The 22,704-nt window shown below is 46.2% G+C and overlaps 1 protein-coding gene and 1 pseudogene across 2 annotated transcripts; one reads left to right on the plus strand and one right to left on the minus strand.

The window, feature by feature from the left end:
- Positions 1-538: 538 nt before the first annotated feature.
- Positions 539-12,574, minus strand: SLC22A13 (solute carrier family 22 member 13). 2 transcript variants are annotated; one of them, XM_055282857.2, is made up of 10 exons: positions 12,012-12,574; positions 4,420-4,523; positions 4,011-4,165; positions 3,612-3,780; positions 3,279-3,399; positions 3,097-3,191; positions 2,673-2,887; positions 2,374-2,482; positions 1,642-1,857; positions 539-1,396 (listed from the first exon to the last, which is right to left on the minus strand). In XM_055282857.2, the coding sequence occupies exons 1-10, from the start codon at positions 12,387-12,389 to the stop codon at positions 1,303-1,305; spliced, it is 1,656 nt and encodes a 551-aa protein (XP_055138832.1). In that variant the 5' UTR covers positions 12,390-12,574; the 3' UTR covers positions 539-1,302. The 2 variants fall into 2 exon arrangements, with proteins under 2 accessions (XP_055138832.1, XP_055138840.1); XM_055282865.2 differs by lacking the exon at positions 539-1,396 and having other exon boundaries at positions 1,706-1,853.
- Positions 7,991-8,679, plus strand: LOC134732185 (cell division control protein 42 homolog; annotated as a pseudogene).
- Positions 12,575-22,704: the final 10,130 nt, after the last annotated feature.

The raw sequence follows: 22,704 nt of genomic DNA on the forward strand, positions 1-22,704 counted from the left end.
TGTTGCCCAGGTTGGAGTGCAGTGGTGCGATCTTGGCTCACTGCAAACTCCGCCTCCTAGGTTCAAGCAATTCTCCTGCCTCAGCCTCCCAGCCTGCACCTCCATATAGGGCTAATTTTTGTATTTTTAGTAGAGACAGGGTTTCGTCATGCCGGCCAGGCTGGTCTCAAATTCCTGACCTCAGGTAATCCGCCCACCTCAGCCTCCCAAAGTGCTGGGATTACAGGCATGAACCACCACGCCCAGCCAAGAAGGCCATCTTGGCTGGGTTAGGGGCTGCCAGCTGTAGGAGAGATTGTGGGAGCAATGCTGGATGGGGCTGGAGAAGGGTCCCAAGAGAAGCTGGGAGTGCATTGGGAGCATATTGCTCATTCTGAGGAACAATACCAAGGCCTGAGAGGATCTCTGAGAAGCCCAAGAAGATGGCCTGTGGAAAAGGCAGCTTTCAGAAGCCTGACAAAACACACCAACTGGCATTAGCCAATGTGCACCAGGAAGAACTGCAACCAGCAGCAGCTCAGTGAAAAGACCTCTACCCTTTCCCTCACCCTGCATGGGCCCTGGAAGGTCCAGAAGCAGCTGAGCATGAGCAGGAGGAGGTGGGGTGAGATGGGGAGCAGAACAAACCTCCTCCCCTTCCCCAAGCTGGTCTCTGAGCCACACATAGGTTAGGCATGAGCTGAGTGTAGGGCGGGGGTTGGGCGATCTTTGAAGTGAACGCAAGGTGAAAGTTTTGATTTAGGCTGAACTGAATCTTCCCTCTGTATGACCCAATGTAGCCAGAGGGATCTGGTCCATCCGCTAGAAGGAATCATAACCTTCCGTTTATCCACAACATTTTCATCCACCTGCCTGGGTAGAGTCTACAACTTCACATTTGTTTCCTCTCCCCTCCTGTTCCCACAAATTGGAAAGGGCTTACCTTGTGTTCTGTTTTGAACGTCACTGTGTTTTGAGGGCAGGAGCCTCCAGATTGAGGAGATCAAGAGAGCCACACCCCGTGAAGATTGTTAGAGGACAAATTAATCCCAAGACATACCCAAGATCCTAACCCAGACAGAGTATTGGGGGCGGGGCTCTGGAGATGAGAAAGGTGAAGGAGGCCAGGAGGTCCTGTCCCAGATGGTGGTTCCCAGTCTGGGATTGGACTCGGCAGGAGGTGACAGCCATGGGCCAGGTTGTGGTGTCCTGCCTCCATAAGCAAGGCTGGTCTTGCCCTGTGTCCCTCTGGGTCCTGGCCATATCCAAGGAGGTATTTAGGCAGCTCCCTGCTGCTGATGGTCCAGCTCTTAGAGACCTCAATCAGAAGTATGTGCTGCTCACAAAGGCCACTCCCGGGCTGGAAGTTCTTCCCTTGGCCTCTGTTTCCTTCTCTGAGGGCACTGATTTGGGGGACCTAGAGGGAGCAGAAGGCTGTCATTGGCTGCCCAGGAATTGGTCCCATGACAGTGTCCCTCACCACCCCCCTCCTCGAAGTAAGGGGAATCTGAACTAACGCCAGCCAGATGTCTGTGGTTCTGGAGGACTCCATGTTAGCCTCTAGACAACAGTGGATGAGTGATGAGGTGGAGGCCTGGGCATATAGAGTGCGTGGCCAATGTGAGACCCAAGTAGTGGTTTCAGTGCAAGCAGGCAGCTCACCATGGGTGAGGTCCCAGCTCCAGGTCCTGGAGGGTATCTTTCAGGCCCTGGCCACGCGTCTCTGGCAGCAGGGTGCAGAGCAGGCCGGCCACGATGGGGAGGCTGCCGTAGATGAGCATAGGGAGGGCAGCGTGGTACTCTCCCAGCAGGATCACAAGCGGTGTGAGGATGCCCCCAATCCGTGAGAAGATGCCTACCAGCCCCATGCCTGTCTGCCTGGGGGAAGACCAGGGCAAGCTAAGTAGACCTGGGCCCAACTCTGGGCCTCAGCTTCGCCCTAGTATATTTCCTCGGGAGAGCCCAGACCTCAAAGCTCTGCAGGGTCTCCAGCCTCACCCGGCCCATCCAGCTTTCCTGCTCTCTGCTCCTGCCTCCAGCCCTGCTCCCTGCCTGCTACCCCCTTGCTTGCTTGTCAAGTCTCAGGTCGCAGGCTGCACATCCTTACCACCCTCCCACCCCAAGTGCTCCTTCTCTGTGGCCATTCATTCTTAGATGTGTCCCACATTCCTGTCCCGACGGCCAGGGCATGGCCTACTTGCCTGTCTGTCCTCCACCATTCTGGGGACAATTTGAGGGCTTGGGCTAGATTTCTAGTTGTCCTGGACCCTGCCCAGCACTGCTGCCCCAGAGCCAGCCCTGTCAGCTATTTGTGGAATGGGGTGAGGGCCGAGGAGGGACAGCCAAATCAGTGTCTCAGTGGCAGAGGAGCAGGAGTCACACTGCAGCTCTTACCGGAGGATGGTGGGGAAAAGCTCGGCAGAGTACACATAGGAGATGGTAAAGGCGGCAGCTGTGGCCATCTTCCCCACCACAGCCAGCATGGTGACCACCACGGGCAGATCTGGCAGAGGGTACACAGCCCCATCACCTGGGCCCTGACGCCAGCCCCATCCACTGAAACTCCCCACCCCTTCTGTACCCAAACCCTAGGGAAGCCTTTACTCCTGGAAGCAGAACAATGGCCACTGGTCTAGCCCCTGGCAGCCAGTGGGTGAGGGGGCATGGGGGTGAGGGATAGCCAGCCCTGGTACCTGCTGGGATGAAGATGATGATGATACACATAAGGCCACCCAAGACCAAGGTCCCCAACTGGCTCCACCTGTGGCCAAACCTCTGCATCATGAAGATGCTGGAACAGCGGGCAGGCACCTCAACGGCTCCAAAGATGAGCTGCGTCAGATAGACGTCCAGGCCGAAGTCCCCCACTTGGAGGCTCAGGCCGTAGTACCCCAGACTGTCCACAAACCTACAAGGTAATGAAGGGTTCCCGTCGCTGCTGGGTGATGAGACACCACCCAGAGGGAGAGCCTGCCTTGGTCAGCAGTCACAGCAGGGGACACTGGCACAGCCAGGGAGAGACCATCCCAGCCAAACAGCCACCAGCCCACCCCTCTGCCAACAAACACCAGGCAGGCTGCAGCCTTGTGGTTCTGTCTTCGGGCTCTGGGCACTCACCAGACACAGAAGATAATCAGGGTCACCTTCCGGAGCTGGGGGTGTCTGAACAGATCCAGGGCATTCCCTGAGGGGCCTGTCTTCTCTGGGACCAGCTGGGAGGAAGAAGCAGAGTGAGAGGCCAGGCAGGAAGGTCCGTGTGGGTCTGATTCTAGGCCTGGGCCTGGGCCTGCTGGAAGTACCTGGTTCATGAGCTCCGGGGAGAGTTTCCGCCTATTGACTGAGGCCGCCTTCTGGATCAGTTGTATCGCCTCGTCCATCCTCCCACGGGTCAGGAGCCAACGTGCAGATTCTGGCAGAGCCCTGTGGGTCAGCAACTGCTATGACCTTGGGGCCTGGAGTCCTAGGGAGCTTTCTGTCTTGTTCCAGTGCAAACTGAACCCCACACCCAGCTGTGACAGGCTCCCTCTCCCAGACTCGCCTCTGACTGTCCTATGAACATGGGCGCTGCACTCCAACCCCACCCCAACACAACTAACCTGGGGGGGCTTGCTCCTGGCATGTATTTTCCTCACCAGAAGTAGAAGAAGAGCAGTAAGCCAGGCGCAGTGCCGGTGATCTGAAGGAGCCTCCAGTTGCGGAAACCGTAGGCGAGTCCCGCAAGCACCATCTGCCCAAGGGAGAAGTTGCACTGGGCCAGGACCACGGCCTGCGTCCTCCATGAGGGCCCCACCCATTCTGTCACTGTGGGAATGGAGAGGTTGAGACAGGGTTAATCCCTGCCATTCACTCCCCATTACTCCTAGATGCCACCCTGTGGGGGCTGGGCCTCAGTGCCAACACAGGAAGCACCGGTGCGACCACTTCAGATGTGGGGTACCTGAAAAGACCTCCACAGGCCGTTCGGGGCCATGGCCCTCCCAGGCCCCTGGGCCTCACCCTATGGCTGAAGGCTCCAGGGCCCAGACACTCACGTAGGGTGACATTGCTGAAGCCAAATCCAGCGATGGCAGTAGCCACAGCAAAGCGCAGGGCCATGTAGAGCTCAAAGCTGGGCACAAAGGCTGTGGCCAGGCCGATGAGGGTGAAGAGGAGCAGCTGCGCCAGGATCGTGGCCTTGCGGCCAATCCTGAGGAAACAGGGCAGGTCTGTGTGGAGGGTCCCTCCCGGAAGGCATCTGAGGAGAAGGCCGCAAGGGGGCCCAGCCCTGTCCTGGGGTCTCTGTCTGAGGGAGGAGACGTGGCCCTTCCCTGAGCCCCATTTGAGGGTAGGGGGAAGAGGGCCTCGTCCTAAAGGCCAGTGTGAGGGGCATAAGGGGGAATTGGGCCTGTGCCAGCACTGACGAGCTTGCTAGGCAGGGAGTGGGCAGGGCAAGGTTCTTACCGGTCGCAGAGGGGCCCAAACATGAGGGTGCCAACAAGGAGCCCAGCCATGAACACTGACTGTGTGGTGTCCTTCAGGTGCTTCCGATCACAAACCAGGTTGAACTGAGGGAGACACAGGCAGATGTGAGTCCAGGGGCCGCACAGAGGGCAAGCCCTACACCACCTAGCCCACTACAAACCCTTCAGGGCAGGAGCTCGTGGTTCCCAAACTGTGTACTGAGGCACTCCAGGGCACCATGGTGAACTCACTGAGCATGGCAAGGCATTTCAGGTTTTAAAAGGAAATACAAGTTGACATCTCTCTGATATCACACAAATTACTAGCTCAGGATAGTTCACACTTTCAATGTGAGACCACACTACTTTCTTTCCAATGACATCATATCTATTTGAAGTCTGACATCATATCTATAGAAAAGTGCTTTTGGCAGTTGCTGTGAAAGCAAATGTCACCTGAAAATCAATGTGGAAGAGAAAGTGAGGGTGGCAGTGTTTAAGGACTGAGAAGTTGTACAATGCCCAGTAAGTGCATACATCCTATCAGTAAGTTATTGTATTTAAGAATAAAATTAAAATATTTTTTCTGTCAACTTATGCATTTATTCCAAAAAATAACTACTAAGTCGTTAGGACATAAACACTTGTTTGAACTTAATGACTTAATACCTAGGGCTGTTAGGCATTTCTTTTGGCCTGGAGATGCCATGTAAAATTATTGACACACTAAGGATGCAAATTTTGGGACCCTGTGACAGACCATTAATTGCTGCTTCCTAACAAATGGGGCCGCTTCCCCATAGCCAGGGCAGCCCTGGGACACACTTGGGTCTTTCCATGTTTTTCTACCTGGCTGCAAAATCCCCCTGAAGTACCCACCATGCACAGTCAATCAGAATCCTAAGGAGCCCTCACACATGCCTTGAGGAAGGCGATTAGGACAGAGGAACACACACACACATGTACACACACACACAGAGGGAGGGAGGGAGAGAATGAGAGAATGTGCAGGTGTGAGAGAGAGAAAGAGAGAGACACAGAGTATGCTAATCCACCCAAGACCTATTGAGAATCCCACAGCCTGAGAAACCAAGAGGAGAGAATATTTGGGCCCATACCACTCTGTACACACGTCAGCTGTATGTGCACTTGACTCACTTGACTGACCCCCACCCCACGGGGTTTGTGGGCCCCTCAGGGAGTCCCGCCATGCCTCTTGAACACAGCCCAGTTCCACACACAAATGTTTGTTGGGGAACTGTCATGTGAGCTCTCCTCCAGCTTCCCAGCAGCAACCACTGAGCACTCACCCTGTGCTGGGTGCTTGCTAAACACTTTACATGCATGATCTCACAGAATTCTAATAATAATCCTTCACTTATTATCATCTTCCCGAGAAAGGAGAGGTTAAGCAGCTAACCCTAGGTCCCACAGCTGGATGGCAGCTGGTAGAGTTGAGACATCTCTCTTGCCCTAGACAGGGAATGAATCTGAGTGAAGGCTAAGAGGATGTCTGCTGAATTAATGAATAAATGAAGGCATAAACTAATGCCTACAGCTAGCTAATTAACCAATCACCATCAGTTAAATAACTTTTAGCAAGAAATTAACCAGTCCAGGAGTTACCATTGTGCTCATACTTCTGTTCTCAAGGACAACTGTTAATTTTCAAGAACTTTCAACATGTATCAAGTGATGAACTGATTGCCCCTGGGAATGAAGTAGGGAAGGACAGGGGACTTGAAATTGTTGCTCCAGCCAGTTCTATCCTATTTGGTTTTTGTCTAGCAGCCACAGATTGCCTTTGTAGTAAGATGGCATTTAAAATAACTAATAATAAAGGCCTATTGTTGCCAGGCTCAGGAGTCAGAATTGAGTGGCTTTGTGTGACCTTGAGCCTGTTAGCCCATCTGTCTGTGTCTTGGTTTCCCACTACAAAATGTGAATAAAATATGCTATATAGTATCACCTGATATAATGAAAGGAACTAACATTTGTAACATGGTTAGCTCAGTGGCTATGTCACAGGAAGCTCTCAGTACCTGTTATCTAGGGTGAGGCTGTGCTGGCCTGTGTGCTCACAAAGCTCTCAGCTGGTGGCAGACAGCTCAGACACAAGGGAGTGAAGTGCCCTGTGGGCATGAGCACCAAGCCTTGGAGTCTTCTAAGGCTGGCACCCCTGGTCAACAGCCACCATTCACTACCTCTCTTCAGTTTATATACCTGCTATGACATTAAATCCTCGTTCTAACCCCATAATGGCTTATCATTCCCTTTGTGCAGCAGCAAAGGCTGAGGCTTGGAGAGGCGCCGAGATATGCCCAAGCTCTCGTGGTGTTGTCATGTTGCAGGTGGTAGAGATGAAGAGGGCTCCAACTTGGGATGCCAGTCATCCTCCCCAGCCCTAACACCCACAGTGGATGGTTCTGTCTGCAGCCTGCCATGGTGGTCTGCAGAATTCCACCCTCATTTCTTGAAGCATACCCCATCCTGGATCCCTCCCCTATTCCAAAACCTTCAACAGCTCCCTTTGGTCTCTAGGAGAAAGCCCAAATTCCTTAGCACTATATCTAAGGCCCTTGAAGAGCTAGCTGTTGCCTATTTCCCAGCCTCTTTTGCCATGTCAGCATTCCTAAATATGCCAGGCATTTTCATGCCTCCAGACACCAGAAATGGTTGTTCTTTCTGCTTCCCCTTCCCTCCTATTCCTACTTCTTTGGTCCCTGGACAGATCACATGATTGTTGCTATTCATTGATGGTCGTCCCACCTTCCCATTCCAAGGTCCACGTAGACAGGGGAGTCATTTTTTTCTTTTTCTTTTTTTTTTCTTTGAGAAAGCGTCTCCCCAGGCTGGAGTGCAGTGGCATGAATACGGCTTACTACTAGCTCAAATGATCGTCCCACTTCAGCCTCTGGAGTAGCTGAGACTATAGGCATGTGCTACCATGTCTGGCTGATTATTTTATTTTTTGTAGAGATGAGGTCTCACTATATTGCCCAGGCTGGTCTTGAACTCCTGGGCTCAAGTGATCCTCCTGCCTCAGCCTCCCAAAGTGTTGGGATTACAGGCATGAGCCACTGCACCCAGCCCATTTTTTTTCTTTTACCAAGGGTGGACACCCAGGAAATGTAGGTTGAAAAGGAGAAACATATTCTGACCTTCAAGAGCACACAGCCTATAAGGAAATATACTTTTTTTCTTTTCAAATTAGTATTGTTTGCATTTAAGTTTAAATATGAAGTCACCATTTATAATAAAGAAGCTTAGGTGTTAGCTCAGAGAGGGTCCTCTGGGTCAATGGGCAGAACCCTTCCTCATAGATGAAAGCCAGAGATAGAAGATCTCACACCAAGCCAGCTGCACTCTGGAACCGAGCTTGGGATTATCATGTGGTGCAGGGCACAAAGCGTTCATTTCCTTGGGAGTCACAGTCTTTGGAAGAGTGGGGGTAAGGAGAGCATGTTAGGGTAGAGTGAGAGGCCCAAGGTCCAACTGCAATGCCAGCACTGTCTAGGAGAGAGGTCCTGAGTGCCGCCATGCCCCAGGGAGAAGCTGAGGTCAACATCAAGTTTGAAATATTTAAAGTAAATACAAAACTATTTCAGCAATGCAGACCATTAAGTGTGCTGTTGTGAGCAATGATGCCATTGGTAAAACATACCGATATCCTACACAACAAACAAATTTACATCTGAAAATGTACCAACTATTTCTAACAACTATGTGGTCACGGTTATGGTTGGTGGTGAGCCATATGCTCTTGGACTTTTTGACACTTCTGGACAAGAGGGTTATAAAAGATTACAATTGCTAAGTATCCACAAACAGATGTATTTCTAGTCAGTTTTTCAGTGGTATCTCCATCCTCATTCAAAAATGTGAAAGAAAAGTGGGTGCCTGTGATAACTCACCACTGTCCAAAGATTCCTTTCTTGCTTGTCGAGACCCAAATTCATCTCAGAGAATGATCCCTCTACTCTTGTAAAACTTGCCAAGAACAAAAAACAGAAGCCTATCACTCCAGACTGGCCTTGGACTGGAAGGCTGTTGAGTATGCAGAGCATTCTGCACTCACAGAGAAGGGCCTAAAGAATGCAGTTAACCAAGCCTCCAGAGCCAAAGAAGAGCCTCAGGCGTGTGCTTCTGTGAACATCTCTCCAGAGCCCTTTCAGCTCAGCTTGTGTCGCCATCACACTAAAAGCAAGGTTTAAGTCAAACTAAGAATTAAAATTAGGCCAGGCGCGGTGGCTCACACCTGTAATCCCAGCACTTTGGGAGGCTGAGGCGGGTGGATCATCTGAGGTCAGGCGTTCGAAACCACCCTGGCCAACATGGTGAAAACCCACCTCTACTAAAAATACAAAAATTAGCCAGGCGTGGTGGTGCATGCCTGTAGTCTCAGCTACTTGATAGGCTGAGGTCAGAGAATCACTTGAACCCAGGAGGCGGAGGTTGCAGTGAGCCCAGATCTCGCCACTGCACTCCAGCCTGGGTGACAGAGCAAGACCCTGTCTCAAAAAAAAAAAAAAAAATTGAAGTTCATTCTCTGCAATAGTGACAAATGCCTAATCCTACCAACATATACTCTTGCAAGACAAGGCTCATAGGTATGGTTCCCCTTCCCCATCCCAATACTAGTTACTTTTGAGTCATTGTTTATTGTCAGAAAAGTGATCAGTACTCATTTGTTTTGTTGCTTCAAAAAATTTTTTTGTTTGCTTAAAAGCAAGGCATGCTTGTGATGACTCTCTAGCACACTAATGCTAATTGTTAAGCTGCTCCTTGGTTCAGAGTAACATGGGACATCTTCGTGCTGTTTTTTTTTGTTTTTTTGTTTGTTTTGTTTTTTTTTGTTTTGTTTTTTTGCGGGTGTTTGTGTGTGAGGAGATTATTTTTTAGTCTTTTAAAAAATTGATTAACCAGTGGACAGTCCTTAAAGGGAGGAGGACAGATTGATTCCACATTCCACTTCCTAGATCTAGTTTAGAAAACACATTCCCCATGTGCCTCATTTCATAACACAGTCCTTTCTGAAAGCTGTCTTTTCTCTCCACCCTTGGGTGTTTGATGAAACTCACTAATGTGGGTGGAGTCTGTCTTGCCCTTCCTCATTTCTTGCACTATATACGTGACTGCAACTTTTGAGAAAATTTGCTATTTGCTGATTTATTTTTCGAAGTTAATTTCCAACTTCTTTCACTGATAAATGAAGTATTGCACCTTCTGAAATACACTAAATGGAGTGAGTTCATAATCTGAAAAAAAGTCTTTCCTGACATTCTCTCATATGCTTAGCATAAATGTGCAGCTTAAGAGTGTGTGGCATGGTGTTCCTAGAACGCAGCTGAAGACCCAGCATGTAGAAGAAATGTGAGGGTGATGCTATGTATAAGACAGATGTCTATGGAATGATAACACCCTCTTTCAAGTTATGGAGGTCTGCTTCATCGAGGAGCTGAGGTTGGAGAAGGGATGGGGAGAACACTTAAGAACATGGGAACCAGTCAAAGGACTCCCCTTGTTTCTGTTTTGCGTTTGAGGAACCTTCCAACGGCCAATAGAGTCTCTCTAGTTTAACAGATGTCATGAATGAAGACGCTTCCTAAGTGTTAACAGGGATGTTATCGGCTTATTTTGCAGTTTCCAATTGCTAAAAATGTTTAGGTAATTTTTTTCCACCTTCCGCAAATCCTAATTATTACCTTAGGGTTAACCAATGCTTTCTCACGTGATAATTCTTTGTGTATGCATTCTTTTCAGATGTGTCAAACAAAAACCAAAGAACAGAGGTCCCAAATCCTTGAAAACATCCATCTAATTCCTATACCCCTGCCCCTCCACCCTGACCCCATTGCTGGCACATCCACTGCTCCCCAGACATCCTGCCTGCTTCCTGCTGCCAGGCCTTTCCTGTGCTATTCTTATTCTCTGCCTGCAAAGGCCATCCCCTCTTCTCTAGCAACATTTTTCTAGTATCTTGGTGCCCAGTTCACACATACCACCTCCTTCAGAAAGTTGCCTGCCCATTCCCCCCAACCAGGAGGAAGCAAATTCTGGGCCTTAGAACCCGCCCAGCCCTTTATTCCTCTGCAAGGGGCCCAGACCTTTCCTGACCACTAGAGGAACAAAGTACCTTTCCCCTCTGACTTCCCTGCACAGTTAATCCTCAGGGGCCTTTGGCTGAATACGGTTGCATCAACAGTCCAGCATGGGGTGTGAAGAAAGCCTAGAGTAGTCTGTGAGCAATCTGGAAGGTTTTCTGGGCTTTGAGAATGATGATATTTGGCCAGGTGGGCAGAGAGTTTAACACATATAGGCATATCACAACACGTTAGGGCTAGTGAAGGCTGGGACCGGTCATGGATGTCATGCTGGGGAGATGATGGAGAGGACAGTAAGGGTCAGAAGGGGCTAGGCTGGCCAGCCCCAGAGCCTGGGAGCATGCATAGGCTCCCTAGAGCTCCCTGTGGCGTGGGGTGGGGTGGGGTGGGGGAGAGTTGGGAGAAGGACAGGCAGGACATGTCCGCAGGCTGCCAGGCTTCTGGGAACAGTTTTATGGTCACATATTAAGAAGTGAAAGTTAAGCTTTGGTTAACACATTGGTCTCTGACAACCTCTAAAAATAAATACTTTTTCAGCCATGGGGTGGGGGAGAAGTGAATGTTTAATCCCAGATTTTCCACCATAAAGAAGATGAGAATTATACAGATCCCCTCAAGCACCCATGCCTCTCAGGTTTCTGGACTATCTGTGCTGCCTCCCACTCCTGTGGGAATCTAGACAGCAGGTATCTGGCATGGGAGCCCCAGCTCCATGATCAACTCACTGCATTGCCCTGGCTAAGCCATCTCCTCATTCTGTGCCTCAACCCCAACATCTGGGAAGCAATAGAGTGGGACTGGATGCTTTCAGAGGGCCCCTCTTGCTCGGAGGTGGCTAGGATGGGAACTTTTCTGACTGCGTCTCTCCTAAAAGAATGAAGTTAGCAAGAATGAACGCTTAGTTATCCACAGGACAAGTCCTAGAGTCCTGGATGTTCTCCAGCGTCTCAAGGGCAGGCTGGCAGAGACCTAGAGAGAAAAGCTGAAAGCTTTGAAGCCCAGCAAGCAGGAAGGCAGTGAAATGGACGGGGAAAGGGATGGCATTAGAGGGTTAGGAAAATAGGAATGTAGGCAGACATGCAGGGGCAGACTGAAAGACAAAGAGAACTGGACAGACAGATGAGCACACTGGGTAGAGAAAGGCACAAAGATGGGAAATGAGGAGAGGACACCAACTGGGTAGATAGCCAGAGAGACAAGGAAAGAGAGGGATGACAAAAGGATGGGCAAAAATGGACAGATGGGCAGACAGACAGAGAAGATGACAGACAGATGGGTCAATAGGCAGAGGACAAAGAGGAAAATGAGATGGACAAAGAGGAAAATGAGATTGACAAAATGAAAAACATACGTGCCCATGGTTGACCATATGGGCATGGGGCAGATACAGAGCCCCATGCAGATACAGAGCAGATACAGGGCGAAGAGTCAGGCACAAGACCTGACAGACCCACAACTGGTGGAGAGACCAGCAAAAGGACAAGCCTACCTCATTCTTTAGGGATGGGAGCCTGTTCTCAGGATATTCCCAGCCCGTATCACAAGGCTGCGTCTCATTGAAGCGGTGGCTGAGGATGTCCTGCAGGCTGGCGTTGGCAGGGGGTGGCCGGAACATGAGGCAGGGCTCTGGGTGGCCTGCAGTGTCCAGGGGCACGCTCAGTGCCAGCTGTTCAGCAGCACTCAGGTTGAAAGTGTGGTTCTTCACCCAGGCCACTGCACAGTGGTGGGGCTCATCTAGGACCATGAAGACATGGGCAAAAAAGTAGAAGGGAGACAGGAAGTTGAGAACACACAGCAGGATCAATAGCTGTATCTGGAAGCGACCAAAGTCACCTATTTCAGCCAGGACCTGGACAAATTGAGCCATGTATGCCAGTCACCACCTCCTCAGCCTGGAGACACTAGGGTAGCTCTGTAGCTTGGCTCTGGGAACTTGCTCCTCTGGGCAGTGGTGATAGCTGCATTAATGTTTAATCCAGCCTTGCCCTGCTCCACCTGTCACTCCTCAGCCCCCTAGGTGTGACTTGGGAAGGGTAGAATATGATGAAAAAATAGTCCACATGGATGAAGTTGGAAACAATCATCCTCAGCAAATTAACACAGGAACAGAAAACCAAACACCATATGTTCTCACTCATAAGTGGGAGTTGAACAATGAGAACACATGGACACAGGGAGGGGAACATCACATACCAGGGCCTGTCAGGGGGTGGGGGACAAGGGGAGAGAGAGCATTAGGACAAATATCTAATGCATGTGGGGCTTAAAACCTAGATGATGGGTTGATAGGTGCAGCAAACCACCATGGCACATGTATACCTGTGTAACAAACCTGCACATTCAGCACATGTATCCCAGAACTTAAAGTAAAATAAAAAAAATAGAAAAATAAATAGTTCACTCCAGCTTATATCATCTGAGGATGTTTTGACTGTGTAAACGATACAGGCATCACAAGAGGAACCAAGAGTACCTTGTCAGGCCTAGCACACAGGAGTCAGCTTAGCCAAATGTTAAGATGGCTTACAGCAGCCAGCCAGCCCGCACCACCTCTAACTGCATATCCTAAACAATTCATACTCAACTCAAATGAGACAGGTAGATGGGTCAACCAATAGGCAGAGGTAAAACCACTACAGTAAAACCCTGAGAGTAGTTGCAGCACTCAGAGGGACACAGAATTCCCTTCTAGGGACAGCCCACACTAGGCAGCACGGATAAGTAGGAGAGCAGCAAGCACCTAGCCTGCAGATAAACTTTGCCAGCAGCCAATCTGGCCTCTTGATCCTGATGATTTTTCTCTCCTGTGGGTGTCTGGTATGCGGTGATATGCAGTACCTGCCAATCCTAGGAAGCAGCATGCAGGCCAGGAGCCCCACCAAAAGCACAAGTGCACTGTCTTTTCAACATCAAAGACAAACCAAGAATACAGAGCAATGGCAAAGCTACATTTTGAGCTCTGCTTTAATCAAGAAGGAAACCATTAACACACTCTAAAGATGAAAACAAATGCAAGTACCCCAGCCTCCCTGAGCAATGTCAGTGACAATGAACACAAGACAAGTATGCCTCCACCACAGACCACACACACACACCAGGTGCATACACATATACATGTCTGCTTGTGTATGCGTAAGAAAGCATTTTCATGTTCTCAATTTTGAACTATTTTAAGGGATGAGCAGAGGAACATCGCTGAAGGGAATGCAAGGAAGCAAGGTTGTGCAGGGCAGCCCTGGCCACCTGACTGGCACAGCTGCTGGTAGCGTGTTAATCAGTCAGCCTGCAGTACAGGTCAAGGCAGGGCAGACAGTGGAGGGCAGAAGCAAGGCCTGACATGCTGCTCAGGGAGCATACTTTGCTCTTTGCCCCACCCCAAGATCTCCCACCAGGATCACCACTGTTCCCAGCTCTTTTTTCCTTCACTTAGCTTCCTTGAGTGTTCTTATTCTCAGCACTGTCTCTATTGAATTGCCGAGAAAACAGTTGCTACCAGTCACCACTGCCTAGTCTGGTATTCCCCTTATGGGGAAGAACTGAGGTGGAGACATAAGCCTTGTCCTCTGCCCTCATCATCTCCTCACTCCAGTCAGGAAAGGAATTTTTGCTTTGTTTGGCTCCAAGCAACCAAGAGAGCTAGAGCTGGGAGGTAGGAAACTTGAGCTCTGCCACTGATTCACCCTGAGAATCTGTCCCTGGCTCTGGTCCTCAGTTGCCCCATCTGGGTAAAGGATGGTCTCTAAAGATTCTTCCACTTCTTGGTGTACAATTCTAAAATAGAGAAAGAGAGAATGATTAGCAGACTCCTGACAAGAGTGAGGCCTGATCAAAGACCTCCCTAGAGTCAGTCTCCAGCTGAACTATGGGGTGGAGGGAGAGGGAAGTATTCCTCAAAGATCCCCTGTAGGGATGGACTAGATGGCATCTCAAATCTCTTTCAATTTTGCAATTTAATGATTCTATTAAATAAAAACTTGTGGTAAGACTTCTGGTTTCTGGTCTGGCACATAAGGAGCTTGGAAGTTGATACTCCTTTTTAACAAGTAAAATTGTTGAACAAACTGAAAAATGAGTAACTTCTTAGATCTGTCAGAGAAGTGAAGTCACAGGGTAAAAGACTGCCCCAAAAGTTAGAGACACACAGGTGAATACAGAGAATTACAATTTAGGCCAGGCGCAGTGGCTCACGCCTGTAATCCCAGGACTTTGTGAGGCCGAGTGGGTAAGATCACTTGAGGTCAGGAGCTCGAGACCGGGTTGGCCAACATGGTGAAACCCTGTCTCTACTAAAAACACAAAAATTAGCTGGGCGTGGTGACACATACCTGTAATCCCAGCTACTCAGGAGGCTGAGGTTCAAGAATTGCTTGAACCTGGGAGGTAGAGGTTGCTGTGAGCCAAGATCACACAACTGCACTCGAGCTTGGGCAACAGACCGAGACTTTGTCTCAAAAAAAAAAAGAGAGAATTACAATTTACTGGACCAGAAATCCACAAGAAACCTCTGCAGGAACCAGTACCAGGATAAGAAAACCTGAACTTTAACTGACAAATTGCTGGAGACTCAATGTAGATTACTCTGAGGGTTAAGAACTCCAGAGAAAGGCCTCCATATTTCTGTGGCTTTTACTTCCAAGAGCTCTACTGGGTTCACACAGTGAATATCAAAGAAAAATTCTCTTATGCTTCCAGCAGGGAGAGGCAAGTAACCATTTGAAATAAGCCAGAGCATTGTTTTTTTTTTTTGAGATGGAGTCTCGCACTGTCTCCCGGACTGGAGTGCAGTGGCAATCTCGGCTCACTGCAACCTCCACCCCCACCGGGTTCAAGCAATTCTCCTGCCTCAGCCTCCCGAGTAGCTGGGATTACAGGTGCCCGCCACCATGCCCGGCTAATTTTTTGTATTTTTAGTAGAGACAGGGTTTCACTATGTTGGCCAGGCTGGTCTTGAACTCCTGACCTTGTGATCCACCCACCCCGGCTTCCCAAAGTGCTAGGATTACAGGCATGAGCCACTGAGCCCAGCCCAGAGTATTCTGTTCTTAACAAGCCTTGCCCTATATCAGACCCTATCCTACCTGGGGGAGGAGAAAGACCCAACTCAAGCCTGATCTAGCCATCTTGTCCCACTTAAGAGAGGGTGGGAGACTGAGAAGCACTTGTAACATTCACAGTACAGAGACACAGGCTCACTAAAAGACCGAGACCTAATCACAGGACCATAGACTGCTTTCCCTCTCCCCATACTTTACCACATCATTAAAGACCTATTTACTGGAATTCCCTTTACCCAGTACACATCATGTCTAGCTTTCAACAAAAGATTACAAGGCACACTAAAAGGCAAAAACACAGTTTGAAGAGACAGAGCAAAGATCAGAACCAGACTTAAATCTAGCAGTGTTTTTGGAGCAGTGTTTTGCCCTGTGGCTTCACATCTTTGACAGACCTAAGAAGAGTTATTCATGTTGGAATTACCAGACTGGGAATTTAAAGCAACTATGATTAAAATGCTCTTAGGAAAAACTCAATTTTTCCTCTGCTCTCACACCAACACAATAATTAAAAACAAAGACTTCTGTGACCCCCAAATATGTGGGAATTTCTCCCCACCAGCTGGCAACCAATCAATTCTGTAGCCAACACCAGCTGGGTTTCTTCCAATTCAATTCCAACACTATGTACTTGGAGATAGCATCAGACCCCACAGGTTGAAGGCTAGGTCTCCAAGACGCGTTCCTGCTTTCAGACACCAGTTGCAAGTCTGGGCCTCTGGAACTTCTGACAGACCCGCCTTAAGTTGGGGTTCCCCTGACACCTCTTTGGGTTAATTTGCTAGAGCAGCTCACAGAACTCAAGGAAATGCTTATGTTTACCAATTTATCATAAACAATATTTAAAAGGATAGAAATAAACAACTAGATGAAGAGATACATAGGGTGAGGTCTGAAAGAGTCCCAAGCACAGGAACTTCTGTCCCTGTGGAATTGGGGTACGCCACCCTCCCAGCATGTAGATTTTTTTTTTTTGAGACGGAGTCTCACTCTGTCACCCAGGCTGGAGTGCAGTGGCGCGATCTCGGCTCACTGCAAGCTCCGCCTCCCGGGTTCACGCCATTCTCCTGCCTCAGCCTCTCCAAGTAGCTGGGACTACAGGCGCCCGCCACCACGCCCGGCTAAATTTTTTGTATTTCTAGTAGAGACGGGGTTTCACTGTGGTCTCGATCTCCTGACCTCGTGATCCGCCCGCCTCGGCCTCCCAAAGTGCTGGGATTACAAGCGTGAGCCACCGCGCCCGGCTGCATGTAGATTTTTTTTAAGACAGGGTCTTGCTGTATTGCCCAGGCTGGAGTGCAGTGCACAATCATAGTTCATTGCAGCTTCAGACTCCTGGGCTCCAATGATCCTCCCACCTCTTCTTCCTGAGGTCGCTGGGATTAAAAGTGTGTGCTACTGCACCTAGCTTCCAGCACATGGATGAATTCTTGTTCACTTCCCTTGTCACCCTCCATGTGTTCAGCTCCCTAGAAGCCCCCAGTCCTGTCCTCTTGGGCTTTTTTGTGGAGACTTCATTCGATAGGCATGATATGAATAGAAGCATGGACAACCATGTCAAAACGTGATTGTACAAAAAGGGTATGATCTAAACCCAGCAAGACCTGTCTGTTCAGATTCTTTTTGATCATTCTGTGTAGCATTCCTTCTTCCAGGATATAGGGCAGGTCCCCCTCTGGAATGAGGACCTTTTATGACCCACAATCAGATTAGAGTCCTGCCTTGGGCAGAGGAAAGGAGGCTGGAGAAGGTAAGAAAGAGAGATTCTGTTTACTGTAACAAGGGTTTATGGGAGTTATGAACCAGGAACCATGGACAAAACACACACACACACACACACACACACACACATATCCCACAGATGCTAAGGGCTCTAATGGAAAGTAGACAGCATACAAGAACAGATGGGCAATGTAAGCAGAGAGATTAACATTCTAAGAAGGAACCAAATAGAAATGCTAGGGATCAAAAACACTGCAACAGAAATGAAGAATGCCTTTGATGGGCCTATTGGTAGACTAGACATGCCTGAAGAAAGAATCTCTGAGCTTGAGGATATCACATAAAAACTGCCAAAACTGAAAAGCAAGAAGAAAAAAGACTGAAAGGCAAAAAACAGAGAATAACCAAGAACTACAGAAAAACTACGAAACGTATAACATGTGCAATGGGAATTCTAGGAGAAGAAACAGGAACAAATGAAATATTTGAAATAACAATAATTGAGGATTTCCCCAAATTAATGTTGGTCACCAAACCACAGACCCAGGAAGCTCAGAGAACACCAAGTAGAATAAATGCTAAAAAACTACACCTAGGCATCTCATTTTCAAACTACAGAAAATAAAAGACAAGGAAAAATCCTGAAAAAGCCAGAAGGAAAAAACACATCTTACCTGTAGAGGAGTAAAGATAAGAATTACATCTTTGGGAGGCTGAGGCGGGCAGATCACGAGGTCAGGAGATCGAGACCATTCTGACTAACATGGTGAAACCCCTTCTCTACTAAACATTCAAAAAATTAGCCGGGCATGGTGGCATGTGCCTGTAGTCCCAGCTACTCGGGAGGCTGAGGCAGAATTGCTTGAACCTGGGAGGCAGAGGTTGCAGTGAGCCGAGATCATGCCACTGCACTCCAGCCTGGCAACAGAGTGAGACTCTGCCTCAAAAAAAAAAAAAAAAAAAAAAAAAAAAAAAAAAAAAAAAAAAAGAATTACATCAGCTTCTCCTCAGAAACCACATAAGCAAGAAAAAAGTGGAGTGAAATATTTAAAGTGCTCAGAGAAAAAAGCCCCACCAACTTAGACTCCTGTATCCTGTGTAATTATCCCCCCAAAGTGGTAGAGAAATAGAGACTTTCTCAGGAAAACAAAAACTGGGGTAATTTGTTACAAGTAGAATTGCTATGCAAGAAATGTTAAAAGAAGATCTTCAGAGAGTAGGAAAATTACATAGGTCAGAAACTCAGAAGTATATAAAGAAATGAAGAGTATCAGAGAAGAAGTAAGTGAAGGTAAAAAAAATGTTTATTTTACTTAAACATAATTGACCTAAAAGATAACATTTTCTTCAAAATAACAGCAGCAAATTAGATTATCTTTGCTTGTATATATATATATGTGTGTGTGTGTATATATATGTGTATATATGTGTGTGTGTGTATATATATATATATGCTTATGTGTAACTGAAATGAATGACAGCAATAACATAAAGGATGAGGGGAGGAAACAGGATTATTTTGCATTGGTACTACCTGTGAAACAGTATAGTGTTATTTGAAAAGAGACTTAAATTAGTTATAAATATACATTGCAAACTCTAGTTAACTACTAAACAAAGATAAAAAAGAAGTATAATTGGTATGCTAAGAAAAGGGAGAAAATAAAATCATATAAAATTCTCAATTAAAACTACAAAAGGCAGAAAAAGGGTAGAAGACAAAAATAAGTTTGAGGAACAAGGGCAACAAATAGAAAACTATAACAAGTGTTAGTCCAACTATATCAATAGTTGATCACTTTACATGCCATCGGTGTTTAAAAACATCAACAAAAAGGCAGAGGTAGTCAATGTGGATCAAAAAACCCAAGACCCAAAACTATATGTTTTCAACAAGAAACATAGACACATATAGATTAAAAGTAAAGAAATGGAGAAAAATATACCATGCAACACTAATCAAAAGATAGTAGGAGTAGCTCAGACCAAGTAAAGTTACCAGGGATAAAGAGGGACATTACTTAATAGAGTCAATTTTCCAAGAAGATGTAACAATTCTTAATGTGTATGTACCTAAAAACAGAGCATCAAAACGTGTCAGGCAAAAACTGATAGAAGTGGAAGGAGAAACAGATGAGTCCAGTATTACAATGGACATCCACATGCAAAAAAACTGACTCTACAAACAATCTTACACCCTTCACAAAAATTAACTCAAAATGAATCACAGACCCAAACAGAAAATGCAAAACTATAAAATCCTTAGAAGACAACAGGAGAAAACCTTGATGACCTCGGGCATGGTAATGACTTTTTAGTTACAACACCAAAGACGTGCTCCATGAAAGAAATAATTGGTAAGCTAGACTTTATTACAATTAAATGCATCTGCTCTGTGAAAGACACTGTTAAGAGAACAAGAAGATAAGCCACAGACTGGGAGAAAATATTTGCAAAAGGCATATCTGATAAGACTGTTAAGAAAACTATACAAAGAACTGTTAAAACTCAATAAGAAAAATAATCTTATTTTAAAATAAGCAAAAGTCTATTAACTATAAATGGCCCTTTAACCTTCCAACCTCACATATAATTAAAGAAACCAACACCAGGATATCACTTCTCCCCATCAGTTCATCAAAAATTAACAAGTATAATATATTCTGTTGGCAAGTCATGCTTACGTAAGTAAATAATTGAACTCACACATAGTGAGGGAAAAGGGAAAGCTCCTCCTCACAGTAGAATTCCAATTAATAAATGTAGAAGAAATGATGGAAACAGAAAATCTTCATTTAGTCAGAATCTGGGACAGTTAATTTAAAACAAAAAAGAAAAAAATATTTAGCAAATATCACAGTTATAATTGTGTTAGGTAAGAATCATCAAAGAATGCTAACATTTTTGAGCAAAGTATGATGAGTAACAAGATTTATCTAATCTCAAACTACTTCCTCACAAAAAATTAATTATAAGAGGAAAAATGTAACTTTACAGTGGAGAAATCCAGCAGACACACCTTAACCAAGTGATCAGTTAACATAAGCACTAATGAGATGTTTACATGGTGTGCTTCCTGATGAATTGCAAAGAGCCTGATATCAATTCAGTGGTTTTCTTTCTCCAAATGCATAGCCTGAATTTAATCATGAGACAACATCAGATAAATCCAAATTGAGTCATTCTGCAAAACAACTACCCATCATTTTTCAAAAGTGTGAAGGCCATGAGAACAAAGACACACAAGGAGCTATCCCAGATTGAAAAAGTCTAAGGAATTATAACAATTAAATACAATGTGAGATCCCGAATTGAATAGTGGGACCAGAAAGAGTAGTAGTGGGGCAATTGACAACTTTTGCATAAAGTCTGTAGACTAGTCAATAATATATATCAATGTTAATTTCCTGATTTTGATAATTGTAAGTAGTTATGTAAGATGTTAACATTTGGGGAAGTTGGGAGATGGGTATAGGGGAATTCTTTGTATTGTTTTTGTAATTTTTTTGTGAATCTGAGATTATTTCAAAATTAAAAGTTAAAATTAGGGGGGAAGTGGGGAGGGCAAAGGACCTGAACACACACCTCACCAAAGAAGATACGCAGATAGCAAATAAGGATATGAAAAGATGCAAATGTCATTAGGAAGTTGCAAATTAAAAAGAGGTATCACTACACACCTATTAGAATGGCCAAATCCAAAATACCAATAACACTAAATGCTGTTAAAGATGTGGAGTAACAGGAACTCTCATCCACTGCTGGTGGGAATACAAAATGGTACAACCGCAAGTTTTGGTAGTTTCTTACAAAACATAGCCTTACCCATGATCCAGTAATCGTGCTCCTTGGAGTTTATCCAAATAAGCTGTTGCTGTTTTCAACTGTCTACACAAATATCTGTCCTCAGATGTTTACTGCAGCTTTATTCATAATTGCCAAAATTTGGAAACAATCAAGGTGTCCTTCAGTGGGTAAATGAATAAACTGAGGTACAGACAATGGAGTATTATTCTATGTTAAAAAGAAATGTGCTATCAAGCTATGAAAAATCATTGAGGAAACTGAAACGCATATTACTAAGTAAAAGAGGAAAATTTGAAAAGGCTGTACATACTGTTTGATTCTAACTATATGACACTGTGGAAAAGGCAAAAGACAGTAAAAAGATCAGTGGTTCTCACAGGCTAGTGGGGGAGGGTGGGATTAACAGCACAGAAGTTTAGAGCAGTGAAACTATCCTGTATGATACTGTAATGGTGCATATATGTCATTATATATTTGTCAAAACCCATAGAACATACAACACCAAGAGTGAACCCTAATGTAAACTATGGACTTTGGGTGATAATGGTGTGTCAATGTACATTCATCAATTGTATCAAATGTACCACTCTAGTGGGGGATGTCGACAGTAGTGGAGGCTGTTTGTGGGTGGAGTCAGGAGGTGTGTGGGAACTCTTTGTAATTTCTACTCAATTTTATTGTGAAACTAAAACTGCTCTAAAAATTAAAGTCCATTAAAGAAAACAAACAAAAAACCTTGGGGTAGATGACCTGACCCAAAGGAGGAATCCCTGAATGGATGCACTAGTATTGCTGCCAAACAAATAAAGCTAAGGAACCAAGCCTAGTGATATAACCTGATCTTGTCAGAAAGAATGGGCAAGTAGAGGCTCAATTTGCCCTTGACCCTTTCCCTTCCCTCCAGATATACCATGGTCACTTATGAGTAACAAGCACCTCCTTCCTATCCCTACAATAGTTTGATTCCACTTTTATAACTTGCTTATCTTGAAAGCAAACTCAACTAGCTGTAGGCCAAACAGTACTGTCAACTCCAAGGCTCCATAGCCCTGAGCTCTGAAATACCAGGACCCACAAGCAGTGTTATCATGGATCAAAAGCCACTGCTGTTGGGAAGGACAGATGATGAGGGAAGATTCCTCCTGCAGTAGGAGGATAACAGGAATACAAACGAGCCTAGACTCTTACATGTAACTTCACCATTGCAATATTAAAGCCAAGAAGAGATAAGTTCAGCCCTGTTCTGAACTTTCGAAAGAGACTCCCAAGGGCTTGAATCTGGCATCCTTCCTTGCCCAACAGCACGAGCAAAACCAAAGATTTTAAAAAGATCAAAAGATAATAAAAGGAGTTCCATATCCCATCCTATCCAATTCCTTGGGTTGACCTCATCCCTCCCTTTTAGGGTTGCAGTTTCCCCAACTATATAATGGCTTTAATGGTTCTAGATAATTTGTAGATCAATAGACACACTTTACAGTTTATATGTACTTTGGCTTCTATTCACATGAAAAATTAAAGTTGGTGGTGATTCCCTGACCCACAATCCACAGCTCTCCGCCAATGGCCACTAAAATAAAGCATCCATACACCACTAAG

This window comes from Symphalangus syndactylus, chromosome 1, assembly GCF_028878055.3.
Source record: "Symphalangus syndactylus isolate Jambi chromosome 1, NHGRI_mSymSyn1-v2.1_pri, whole genome shotgun sequence".
NCBI lineage: Eukaryota > Metazoa > Chordata > Mammalia > Primates > Hylobatidae > Symphalangus > Symphalangus syndactylus.